The sequence below is a fragment of the Bubalus kerabau genome, chromosome 1 (assembly GCF_029407905.1).
Source record: "Bubalus kerabau isolate K-KA32 ecotype Philippines breed swamp buffalo chromosome 1, PCC_UOA_SB_1v2, whole genome shotgun sequence".
In the NCBI taxonomy this organism is placed as follows: Eukaryota; Metazoa; Chordata; class Mammalia; order Artiodactyla; family Bovidae; genus Bubalus; species Bubalus kerabau.
The window spans coordinates 128,521,370-128,534,938 of record NC_073624.1 but is presented as its reverse complement, the minus strand read 5'-3'; the positions used below and the strand labels follow the sequence as shown (position 1 = coordinate 128,534,938).

At 45.8% G+C, this 13,569-nt stretch overlaps 1 protein-coding gene across 5 annotated transcripts in view; it reads left to right on the top strand.

The window, feature by feature from the left end:
- SIPA1L2 (signal induced proliferation associated 1 like 2) overlaps positions 1-13,569 on the top strand; it is a 249,552-nt gene that overhangs the window by 222,998 nt on the left and 12,985 nt on the right. For all 5 annotated transcript variants that reach the window (XM_055588324.1, XM_055588305.1, XM_055588315.1 and 2 more), the window contains exon 19: positions 7,556-7,687. In XM_055588324.1, coding sequence (XP_055444299.1) covers positions 7,556-7,687 — 132 coding nt within the window. The remainder of the gene's footprint in view (positions 1-7,555; positions 7,688-13,569) is intronic.

Sequence of the window (13,569 nt, the reverse complement as noted above, 5' to 3'; positions counted from 1 at the left end):
GTGGCATGGGGCAGATGTCCTGGTGGTCAGCATGCAGGGACGAAGGTTGGTTTCCTCACCTTCTGTGTCTGCTGCTTCCTAATCTTTAAGACCTGCTGATGGTGATGGTGAAGGTGGCCCCTGGGCATCAGGATATGTGGGCCCAAGCCCCACCACTTAGATTCTCTGTGTCCAGTTCATTCTTTATATATTAGCCACAGGTTAACTAGATACTTTCTAAATGATTTTCCTTCAGATCCTAAAATCTTTCCTTTTTATGTAGCGTTAGTTCCTTATTAACATGTCAGTGTTGAAGGGTGATTTTTTTTAACATTAGTTAGCTTTATTTTCTTTGTTCATAGTTAATTCTGTTGTACAGAAAGAATGAGGATCTAATCAAATATATCTGTCGTCAGGGGTTTTTTTTGTTGTTTTTTGAATTTCATCATAGAAAGCATTATCTTTAGAATCCTTTAGAACCAATTTGAACCTCATAATACACATGTAAATCCCAGGCTAAATGACATAAAAGCTCCAATAATCTTTCTAATGTTTAACATAATTAGGAATGAACCTGGTCTTATAAAATTCTTAATCTATTTCTTTAAGTAACATGATATCCTGCTTGTTATGAAAAGTCCTTTTGCCCAAACTGGAGAAACCTTTATACTCTTTCTTGATAAAGATATGAAGGTCAGACAGACATATTCTAATACCCTAATATTTCTGCAAATGTGTGTCCTTTTTTGTAAATAGATGACATTAATGGCCTCTTGATAGCTTTCCTGAAACCAGTAAAACTATTTTCTTGCAAATGTTATATCTTTCACTTAAAATGCTTGCGGTGTGATGGTGAAATCTACAGAATAAATGTTAATATAGTTCTCACATTCTTTCATTCATTTGCTTCCACGTGGAGAACGCACAATTGGTCCTTAAACATCAGAGATTTGAACTGCAGGCATCCACTTACACACAAATTTTTTTCCGGTGTAAATATCACAGTCGTGTATGTTCCACGGTTGGTTGAATCAGGGGATGTGGCACCTCGGATATGGGGGCCAACTATACAGTTATACACAGATTTTCTATTGCATGGGAAGTCCACACACCTAACCACCACATTGCTCAAGGGTCAACTGTATATCCTCTTTTTTGTTTAACTTTTTTTCTTAATAAACATTACTTACTTAGAGCCATCTTAGTGTCACAGCAAAAGTGAGCAGAAGCACGTAGATTCCCACGTACACACCCCCTGTCCCCACAGGCACAGTCCCCATTATCAACACCGCTCATCACGGGGGTGCGTTACAGAATATTGACACATCTTCATTACCCATAGTGCATAGTTTCATTAGGGTTCACGCTTGTCATTCATTCCATGAGTTTGAACAAATGCATGACGACACATATCCACCATTATGGTAGTATACAAGATACTTTCATCTCCCTAAAATTCCTTTGTGCTCGCCCTGTTCATCCCTGTCTCCTAACTCCTGGTAATCACTGGTCATTTTACATCTCCATGGTTGTATCCTTTCCAGATTGTCATGTAGTTGGGATCGTGCAGAAGATAGCCTTTCCAGATTGGCTTCTTGAGTATCTCACTCAGTAAAATGCACCCAGCGTTCCTCCATGGCTTTCCACGGCCTCATAGCTCACTTCCTTTTAGTGCTGACTACTGTTCTATTATCTAGATATGCCGATTTATCTCTCCACTTACCTACTACAGAACTGTATTCTTTTTTTACTATGTTCAAAGGCATAGTTGAAAACAGGCAGGAGAGACTGTTCGCTATCCAAGTTTAAAACTGCCTGACCTGAATTCATTGTCTACTCCCCTAGGAAAAGCAGTGAGAATGGCCCTTGCTGTTTGCTCTTCTCAAGTGAAATCTTATCTGGCCATGTTGTTGTTTTTTAGTCACTAAGTTGAGTTCAACTCTTTGTGACCCCATGGACGAAAGCCCACTAGGCTCCTCTGTCCCTGGGGTTTCCCAGGCAAGAATACTGGAGTGGATAGCCATTTCCTTCTCCAGGGGATCTTCCAGATCCAGAGATATAACCCATGTCTCCTGCATTGGCAGGCAGCTTCTTTACCATTGAACCATCAGGGCATGTGATTCCCCCAATTTCTAAACTTAACAACCTACTCAGAAAAAAATTCTGTCAGTTTGATGGATAGAATGACAAAATGTCAGTAACGTAGCTGGGAGTAATTTGAATTAGTTTGTCTTCCCCCAAAACTTGTGACTCTCTCCTCCCTTCCCACCAAGAGACTCAGCTCTAAGGACCTGGTCGTCCTTGGGAAGATGCTCACCCCTGGGGCCCCTGACTCCCACTGGTTACCACAGTGTGGGATGACCTGTGTGGTTCTCTGTTGTGTCTACTCAAGGCAGATGTCCATCATCCTTTGCCTTCTGTGATTTCTAATCACTCAGCTGAGCCCCGGTAAGCAGATCTCTCTCTGAGAGTAGTTCCAACAGGCTGACCCTGGAACACACTAGAGAGTGGACACGTGAAATCTTGTGCCCCGCAGACGTCTTGAGCGAGAAACGAGGACTATTTGGGGTTGCCTAGGTGTTTCTCTTAGTTTCAGAGACTTAGCTTCATGTCTTGGACTGGAAGTTAGGTTAGTGCTGCCAGAGCGGGTAGCACCAGATATTTAAATAGCAACAGAGGTGGAGCTAGAATATGCAGAAGGCACGTGTATTCTCCTGAAGTTTCACCATCATTATTTCTGCAAGCATCTGACCTTCTGCTCATAGACTCGTTTGGATCTGGTTCCTAATTTGGACCAAGGACAGTGTGAGGAAGGGTTGGCAAGCCTATCTTTTCACAGTGAATCTCGTGAGACCTCATCGCTGCCCCTTTTCTCCTTGTAATTACCAGTCACAGGCTTCTTCTTCTGATAGCTTTAGCTTCTCCATGTCTCAAAATTGGGCCTGTCTCAGAATCTTGCTTCTCCTGAGACCAGGATCTTAATCCAGTCTTGGGAGACAGATGACACTTAATAGGCACATTTTAGGTGTGATTCATGTCACAGTTCATATATATTTCCTAGGTCGGGGAGGACCCTGAATGTGCTGAATCATTCTGTCTTCAACTTGCAGGTACAAAAAAATGGCTTGCTCGAACAATTGAAAAAAATCTGAAATGTTTCTGCATTACATTTAGGGCCTTTGTTTCCATCGCTGGTTTCAGAGTAAAATTCCTTTAGTGGGCCAGGTAGAAAAAAAAGTGGGAAATTTTGACACACAGTTCACAGGTCCCCAAACCAAAGATACCAAAAGGTGCTCATAGCATCTTTCTCCTCCGAGACCACATGGTCACCTGGCTTCACTCAGCTCAGTCCCAAGTATTGGCAGGTTTAGAGCATGTTTAAAGAGAACTTGTGATTTTTTTATGGAATATATAAAACCCTCCAGGGAATGGTAGCAATCTTCATAGGTAGGTAGACAAATAAGAATTCTTAAATTTTAGAAAATAAAAAGAGTATTAGGGTCTGCGTGTCCCCACACCCTCTAGTTGTGACAGCTAAGCCCCTCACAAAGGCTCATCCTGAAGTTTAAAAGGCGTGAGGAAGATCTAATACAAGTAAAAGAAATCAGGAATTTGCTTCTAATTTAGTAGCCACTCAAGATGCCGTGGACCCCAGCAGGAGACTCGGTGTGTGTGGCTTTCTCTCGCCCCACAGACAGTGTCCACAGACATTAGAGGCAGGGTGTTCTCTGACCCCATGGGGCATTTCTTTCTCTATTTTAAATGTTCTCCGTCTCCCCTGTAATGAAGAGCCCTCGGTTTCTGGAGAGTAATTGTGAAACCACAGCTGTTTGACCACCAGGCAATGCTGTCAGGAAGGCTCCTCAGCATTTATAACAGCAGCAGTAAAGTCAGATTTAATAGATGGTCCCCGAGATTTCAGGGTCTGGATAAACAAACAGGAAGCCACACGATCAGTGTCCAGGCCAGAGAGCGGAGGAACAGGCAGCGCTGCCCACACTTCAGCCGTCTTGCGGAAATCATGACTCCTTTCCTGGGTTGCCCAGAAGAGCAGCAGGGACTCCAGAGTAGCGCTGGCTTGGGAGAACTGGCCCAGAAGTAGCAGGCTTTGGCACCTAAGTCATGCCTTGCCCTCCCCGCCTGCAAAGCCCAGGGAGCAACCTGTGGCGCGTGCGGTGGCTCGCCGAGCGCAGGGCCAGCTCCTGCAGCTACTTCCCCGGACTGCAGGGCAGCAGCTGCAGGGCTCATCTGCTCCCTGATGGCTCCTCAAGGGCGGAGCCCACATCTTACAGATGTTCCATCCCTGGGTGCTGGTGATATGGTACCTGCCGGGACCTGCAATACAGCAGGTGCAGAGTAAACATCACCGGGGTGAACCTAATGTCAGTTACAAATATTATAAAGAACTTTTGGGGGTTTGAAGCCTTACCCAATTGTATGATTTTCCAAGCATTAGAAAAAAATTAGGTATTTTTTTAATTGTTTTATATTTATTTTTATTTATTTTTTACAGTAGGTCCTTGTTGATTATTTTAAATATAGCCAGTGTGTATGGTGCTTTTCAGAGAAGGCAATGGCACCCCACTCCAGTACTCTTGCCTGGAAAATCCCATGGACAGAGGGGCCTGGTGGGCGGCAGTCCATGGCGTCGCTAGGAGTCGGACATGACTGAGTGACTTCACTTTCACTTTTCACCTTTATGCATTGGAGAAGGAAATGGCAACCCACTCCAGTGTTCTTGCCTGGAGAATCCCAGGGACGGGGGAGCCTGGTGGGCTGCCGTCTCTGGGGTCACACAGAGTCAGACACGACTGAAGCAACTTAGCAGCAGCAGCAGCATGGTGCTTTTCAGACTTCCCTGGTGGCTCAGTGATAAAGAATCCTCCTGCCAATGCAGCAGACAGAGAGATGTGGGTTAGATCTCTGGGTAAGAAGATCCCCTGGAGGAGGGGCATAGCAACCCACTCCAGTATTCTTGCCTGGAGAATCCCCTGGACCGAGGAGCCTGACATGCTACAGTCCATAGGATCACAAAGAGTTGGACGCTACCGCAGCAACTTAGCATGCGCACATCCCTTCTTTCCTGGTTCTCCATCAGAGTTGGAGGAGGTTCAAAGGATGTCCTGGCTTTGCCTGTGGCTGTGACGAGCCCTGCTGTGGGATTGTGGGGCCCACTCACCCACACCTCACTCACTCTGGGCAGAAGCTTCTGACCACAAGCTTCAGATTTGTGCCGCATAAAATCAGAGCCTAATCTTTAGCCCAGGACAACCAGGTCTCCTTTGTCAGTTACCCCGTTGGGCTTTTGGGAAAGATGCTCTTTGAGCCCATGGAGCGATAGGGACAGGACAAGGGTATGATGGACTCTAGCCCAGCACTGCCCTCTCCCTGCGTTTGCCCCTTTTTCTGTCTCTGCTGTTTTTTCCTTTCTGCGTGGCTCCTATTAGAACAGCAGTCCCCAGCCTTAATGGCAGCAGGGACTGGTTTCATGGAAGACAGTTTTTCCACGGACCAGTGGCGGGGGTTTGGGTGGATGGTTTCAGGATGGTTCAAGCACGTTACATGTCCTGTGCACTGTATTTCTGTTATTGTTACATCAGCTCCACCTCAGGTCACCAGGCATTCGATCCTGAAGGTCGGGGACCCCTGGGTTAGAGCCGGTCAGCATCGTCTGGTGCCCCAAGGAGAAAGCACACAGCACACAGAGTGTATTGGGTCTGATTTTAGGGTCTAAGATGCTAAAAGCTCAGGTGAAGGACTATTTCTTTACAAAGGCAAAGAAAATCCTCAAGTTGACATTTCTTAGCAAAACGTAACCAAGAGAGTATACTTTCTGTAGAAATGTTCATTCACCTGAATAATTTTTTACTCCCTGATGTTTTCCTCTCCAGTGAGGGAAAGAGAGGCAGCGGGTGAGGGGTGCCTCATGCACGTTGGGTTCCAGCCAGCCCTGGGGCACCCCTCCCAGAGCTGCCACATGCATGTAAATATATATATATTTCCCTGACACACTCAGCTTCAGGGAAATCAGTGGCGAGAGTAATTGCCACCAAGTCAAATAATTTTTTTACACTTGGTGCAGAAAACCTATTTCAGCTGCTGTCTCTGAGATAAAGGAAGTGATTGGCAAATGACTGAAGGTCCCCAGGCTTCCTGATCTTTCTCCCTGGGGGGTTGAACCTTAAACTCTGGGTAAAGATGGGACCTGGGTGGAGTCAGTCCAGCCTCTGCCCTGTGGTGCCTCCCTGGGTTCAGAGGGGCCATCGGGAGAGGAGCAGACAAGGACAGAGAACCTCATGCATAGAACATGCTGAAAGGGTTGTTAGTGTAAAGCACGAACAAGTGGAGGGGAGGGTGGCAGGAGCAACCTTGATAAAGTACCTGTCACTGGGTTCCCTGCAAAATGGACGGGGCAGGGCTTCCCTAGCGGTCCAGTGGTGAAGCCTTCACCTTTCAATCCAGAGGGTGTGGGTTCTGTCCCTGGTTGGGGAGCGAAGATCCCACATGCCTCACAGCCAAAAAACCAAAACATGCCACAGAAGCAATATTGTAACAAACTCAATAAAGACTTTTAAAAAATGGCCCACATCAAAAAAATCTTTAAAAGTAACAAGTGGAGGGGGTGATGGTTTCACATCTGAGTGGCTCCATTGTTAACTGCAGCTGCTGGAGTTAGGCTAAGAGCTCATATGGAAGGTGCTGGAGAGGGAGTCGTAGTGTCTTCCAAGGGCAAATCCCAGGCTCCCTCCATCCTGGTCCAGATGCCAGCACTTCACAGCCACCCCATAGGATGTGGGAGCTGAAATTTCAGGTGCACTTGGTTAATTACGGCCCCTCCATAACTTAATTGCAGGCTCAGACAGCCAGGTGGTCATTATTTTGATTGGTCTAATTAGTCAGATGTGTCCATGAGCAGCTGTGTGCTATCGTTCTGGTTAGGTCCAGAAGAGGCGTGTTAGAGGAGCTCTAGCCTTCGGGAAGCGTGTCTGCAGATGCATAATGACTTCTTAACAGCCAGTATTACTAGTGACGTCAGCGCTTCACGTCCTGTGATGAGAGTTTAGGAGAAGTGTACAAGGTGTCTTTGTACAGAAGACTAGCAAATACTCAGTGCAGGATGGGGAGCGGGTTCTGGTTTAGCCACTGATCAGACCATCTCATTAAGTCAAAAGCGAAATTCAATCACCACTTTTATACATAGCGAAATGTACAAGAGAGATTGTACCAAACCGTTTTTACAGTAAAGGCTTGCAACACTCTTCCCATGGGGAAGTCATCCTGAGGAAAACAGGATGTGATCCTCAGGGTGGTCAGACCCAGGTAGTGTCCTTCAGAGGAGCCCGCCCAGGAGGAGCTCACCTCTGCTTTTCTGGTTCGTGGGAGCCTCAGCCCTGATCTTGCACCGGCCCCTGCCTATTGGTGACCCCTAAGTGAGCCTGGCAGTTGTGGCTCTTTCACAAACAGTGGTGGGATGTCTATTTCTTTCCTGGGACAAGAACCCCCCTGGGCCCTTCTGAAGGCCCAGCCAGTACCCACACTGCTATCTGACTGATGCTCTGGGTTTTTTTCTGTCTAGATGAGTTCTGGTTCTCCGATGGGTCCTTATCGGATAAGTCCAAGTGCACAGATCCTGGCCTGATGCCCCTCCCAGACACGGCCACAGGGTTAGATTGGACCCACCTCGTGGATGCTGCCCGGGCATTTGAAGGTAAAGACATTCAGCCTCCGGGGCTAGGGATGGCAATGCAGGGGTCGTCTGGGTTAGCCTTTGGATGCTCTGCACATCTTCCAGGAAGGAAACGAGGGGGTGGCTTGGGCTGAGACTCGGGGCATTTCCTTAGGGAGACCCAGGCGTGTGGTGAAGTGAGCCCTAGGCAAAGGGACCCCAAACCTGCCAGGTCAGGTACCAGCTGTGGTCTGGCATGAGCCACTTTTCCTTTTCCACCTGTTTTTCATACGTGGAATGTCAAGGTGATGACCTAGGACACAGACTGTATGTTTCCGCCCAGCTTGATGAGGTGAGACACGATGGGAAGGCCCTGCAGAGGTCCGGGCTGCCCAGTTTATCAGGACAGGCGCAGGCCTGGGAGTCCAGTGGCTCAGAATCCATGCAGACTCTGGTGGGGCCTCCTTGACCCAGCGAGTCTCGCCCTGTCTGGCCCTGGCTTCCCCCTCTAACCCTGTGGTTGGGGACAGTGCTGAGCTGGCTGATCTCTGGGGCCCTCCAACTGCCTCACTGCCTCCCACCATCTCTGGTGAATATTTCAGTGAACTTCAGAGGGGAAGCTGCTCCATAGCAAGCACATTTTCTCCAACCTAAAGATAAAGGGGCCACAAACAGGGGGCATGCTTGTCTCCCAGGCATCCTCAGGACCTTACGTGTGGACCCAGGGGCCCCCAGTGACAGAGTTCCTGACTTTCTTCCATTTGCTGCCAAACTCTTTCCATGGCTACAGCCTTGGCTCCTGGGTAACAAGCAGGATCTGCAGAGGGCAGACCATTCTGGGGGCCTGAGGATCTCCCGTGTATCTGAGTTATAGCAGCGGTGTTCACTGCCGCCACCCCCCACCCCCATAGAGGGGCAAGGCCGCCTGATCAGCTCCTCTCACCCCCACCCTTTCGCTGCCTGCTCGGGTAGTCAGTCCTCATCACCTGTGATGTGCAGGCTTCAGGAAAGGAATCCACATTCTTTTCCCAGGAGAGACAGGTACACTTTGCAGTCAGACTGCTTCTGGTGGAGTCTGCCGCCCTGACTGCCTCTCTTAACAAGCTGCCGTGCTAGTCAGTTTCACTCATCAGCTGGGATCAGTGCCTCTGGTCCTAAGCACCTTTTAGGGTGGGGTCTAAGGAGAAAGTGAGTTAGTCTGGGCTCTGGGACATTTAGCTCTGATAGATGAGAGGGGGAAACTGTTAGAAAGAAATCCCTGCAAAACACATGGGCTGTTCCTGCTCCCTTGATGGGGAGAGGACAACTGTTTTGGACCTGCCAAGTACTAATGGAGTTTGCATTTGGATTTACAAAGTAGTTGTTCTGTGTGAAAACTTGAGAATGCTCCTGTCTGCTTGGTAACACAGCCTTCATTTCTTTCAACCAGAAGTTGGTTAGAGTGGGCTATGAAAGCTCTAGTGATTTCCCAGGCTCCCAAGACTAGCCTGGTGTGACAGAGCCCCAGAGGCATGACAGGCCTCACCTCTGTCCAGAGCAGCCTAGACAGGAGGGAGCTGCATTTTCTCTAGCATATCCTCTGTACGCTCTTGTCTCACTGCCCACTGAGAATCTAAGAACTTCTATTCTGTCTTCTCTGTTCCCCCACCGCATAAATATTTGCATAGTACATACCACTCTGTTCTGCATTATTCACGTCTCTGTCACTTAACTGTTTCTTAAATTTATCTTATCTTTATTTATCAAGTGCACAGCAAGGTAACCAGATGAGGAGAGCTAGTACAGAGCAGCCAGTAGGTATAAGATGCACAAGCTCCCTGCACCTTTGAGCTGCTGCAGCTCACGGCATAGATTTTAACCTCTGAGATCCTTTTGCATTTTGTATTCATTATTCTGATTTACAGCAGTATGTGTGTGGGAATATATGGGAATCCCTTGTGGCTCAGCAGTAAAGAATACACCTGCCAATGCAGAAGATGCAGATTCAATTTCTGAGTCAGAAAGATCCCCTGGAGAAGGAAATGGCAACCCACTCCAGTATTCTTGCCTGGAGAATTCCATGGACAGAGGAGCCTGGCGGGCTAAAGTCCATGGGGTCGCAAGAGTTGGACACATGGACACAGCTTAGCGACTAAACCACCGCCACCATATATATATACTTCATGTCGGGCTCCACCGTCATTTGTCTCTTTGCTTGGTTCCCTTCTACCTCTGCAGAATAAAATCGCTGCTATGAAGTGGGACTTTCCGGGGAGCTGGTCTGTGGGTGGGAGGCCCAGATAGCACAGTGGCACAGACAGCAGTGGCTGGGTTATCCATCCATGGACTGTGATTGTAATTTCAGCCCTACTGCTGGGCTGCGGGCCTTTGGACAAGTCAGCTACATGCTTTATTGCAACACTGAAGGTTGATCTCCAGTCCTCTGAGGTACACACTTGTGCTGGGCTTCAGCCTGCTCATCTATGAAATGAAAACCTTTCCAGAGACCTGGCAAGCTCCTCTCAGCCCTACCCTCACATTCCTTTCATCAGGGTGTTTCTGAGCTGATATTCAAGGCCAGCTGGGCATTGGCACCATCAGACAAGGGAGGAAAAAGCAGGGGCATCCCAGCTAGCCAGTGACTCAGGGCAGGGGTGCCTAAGTCGAACAGATAGAACGTGAGATTCTCTTTGCTAGGGGAGCGGACTTTGGTTCCCTGCCCTTTCTGAACTTTCCAAACAACATTCTACAGAAAATATGGAGGGAGTTGAGGTCATGTTTAAAAGTTCCAGTCATTTTTCAGTGCCAGTCCATAGGGTAGTATGCCATCTTGAGACAATAGTCAGTTCAGGAGGATTCAAAAATCTGCAACTCCAGACCTTTGGCTAATCAGATTCTTTAGTATCAGCATCAGCTCCACTGTGATGTAAATGGACACGGTGGTGACCAGATGCGATCCATCCCCTTGACCACTTTTTTTTTATTAATTAGTTTTATTGAAGCATAGTTGATTTAGAATGTTGTATTAATTTCTGCTATATAGCAAAGTGGTTCAGTTATATGCATATACTCACATGCTGTCTCATATTCCTTCTGTCCATTGTGGTTTATAGTTCTCTGCTCTATACAGCAGGGCCTTGTGTTTTATCCATCCTATATATAATATAGTTTGCATCTGCTGACCCCAGCCTCCCAGTCCAGCCCTCCCCTGACCTTCCCCCCACCTTGGCAATTCCTAGTCTGTTCTCTGTGTCTGTGAGTCTGTTTCTATTTCGTAGATAAGTTCATTTTGTCATATTTTAGGTTCCACATATTAATGATATCATATATTTGTCTTTCCCATTCTGACTTACTTTACTTAGTATGATAATCTCTAGGTGCATCTGTGTTGCTGCACATGGCATTACTTCATTCTCTTTTATGGCTAAATAGTATTCCATTGTATATATGTACCATATCTGCTTTATCCATTCATCTGTTGATGGATATTTAGGTTGTTTCCATCTCAGTTGTCATGAATAGTGCTGATGTGAGCATAGGCATCCCTCAGCACTGTGGCGAATTCATTTTGATATTTGGCAAAACTAATACAATTATGTAACGTTTAAAAATAAAATAAAATTAAAATAAAATAAAATAAAAAAAATAAAAAGAAAGGTCTTTACCAGGATGACCAGTTGCCCTGCTTGTGACTTTATCTTTCTGTACCAATTCTCAAAGCTATTCCTGAGCTAGACTCAACATCATGAAGAAAAGATAGTCCAGAAAGCCCCCATGTGCCTATTTAATCATTACAAAGTAATCAAGGCAGCTCAAGATGCCTTACTGAAGTCAGACCCCTCTGGAAAAAGTCTGGGCCCACATATGATTAGTCAGCATGTTTGAAGACAGGCTTTAAAAAATGGAATGTATCTGTTGGGTTGAGATACCATGATCCTTGTATGATGCCATACTGTCATTTATCCCTAGCAGGCATGACTCTTCCCTGCTGTTCTGCCTCATTTATATCCCACGCCTTTATCTAAGAGCTAAAATTGACACTGGACACACGGGTTTAAGAATTTGGTTTTACTATCCTGTGCCGATTCCTGTTTCCTCTGGTGTTTTAAGTGAGAACTAACATAAGTGAACGTTGTCTACAAGTAGTGCAGACGCGGGCTTCCCTGGTAGCTCAGCTGGCAAAGACTCCACCTGCAATGCAGGAGACCCTGGTTCGATCCTGTGTTGGGAAGATCCCCTGGAGAAGGAATAGGCTACCTACTCCAGTGTTCATGGGCTTCCCTGGTGGTTCAGATGGTAAAGAATCCGCCTGTAATGCGGGAAACCTGGGTTCAGTCCCTGGGTTGGGAAGATCCCCTGGAAGAAGGCATGACAACCCACTCCAGTATTCTTTCCTAGAGAATCCCCGTGGACAGAAGAATCTGGCGAGCTACAGTCCATGGGGTCACAAAGAATCAGACATGACTGAGTGACTAAGCATAGCACAGCACAATGCAGAAGAACCTATACATTGGCCTGATCCAATCTGTTGTGACCTTATCGGTTGGAATTGGAATTGCACCATTTTGTAGATAAAAGGAAACTAAGTATATTCCTGAACTTTTCAGTTTTCAAAATAGTGCTGAAAAATTGTTTTGTTTTGTTTTGTTTTGTTTTTTTTAACACAGTTAAAAGGGACTAAAACAGTCTTTCAAAAGAGGCATCTAAAAGTGTTCCTAATTTTGTATATGGGCTTGGGTTTTGTAACCAAGGGAAAAGCTCCTATCAAATATGAAAAAAAAAAGAATACAGCAGCAGTACCAAATTAATCAGCCCCAGTCTTGATTGCTTAAACATGTTTGAGCTCTCCAGGTAAACAGTGTATTCTCGGGGTACACAGAAGATACCATTCACAGTGTTGTAGGAATATAAGATTCTCCAAGCATCCTGTGCATAGCATTCCCCTGGGGTCACTAAGAGAAGGCACCTTTCCCCACACTTCGCTCCACAGGCATGAAATGGGAATTAAATCAGAAAATAGAAGCAAAACATAAACCAAAAACTTTAACAATTCAGACAGTTCTAAATATTAGTGTAGTGATAATTGTGCCTCCCAGGTGGCTTAGCAGGTAAAGAATCTACCCGCAGTGCAGGAGATGCAGGAAACATGGGTTCAATCCCTGGGTTGGGAAGATCCCCTGGAGAAGGGAACGGCAACCCACTCCAGTATTCTTGCCTGGAGAACCCCATGGACAGAGGAGCCTGGCAGGCTACAGTTCATAGTGTTGCAGAGAATTGGATACGACTGAAGCAAGGAAGAATTAAGGACTATGATAAGAGCATCTTTTTCTTTTCTAGTAAGTGAAGATGAAGAAGAGGTTACCTAGAAAAGTCTTTGGACTACAGCAGGGAGTAGGCCTTAAACAAAAAGACTGCTTCAGAAACTTATATTTAAATGGAAAAACAAAGTGAAAATTAAGTAACTGTACTTTAAAAACATTCTACAGAGGTTGTGAAAGAAAACAAAAAAAAGTAAAGAAAGAAATCAAATGATTTTCTTAAAAACCTTATAATTGTAATTTCTGTGCAATTTGTAAATTTAATTAATGATCATTTTTTCTTTGAATATTGGTAAGCCAATATAAATTGGTTCAGAAAATGAACACACAAGTGAACAAAGTTAGAAATGAGGAAGGAAATTAGTATTAAATAGATGAGAGATGATAGCATGATTAAGGAATGTCACTTTATTCCTATGTAGGAATAAATCTGATGAATAAGATAATTGGATCTTTCCTGCAAGAAAGTGGGGCGGGCAGGGGAAGAGCATGAGAAACAATAAGTAGAAGTCAGAATGTGGAGGGCATTGAAAAAATTAAGCAAGAATATTTCCAAATCCCAAATATCACCCAAAACTAATGTTTACAGTTCATTACTTTCAAAGTTTCAAAGAGCGATAATGCCCT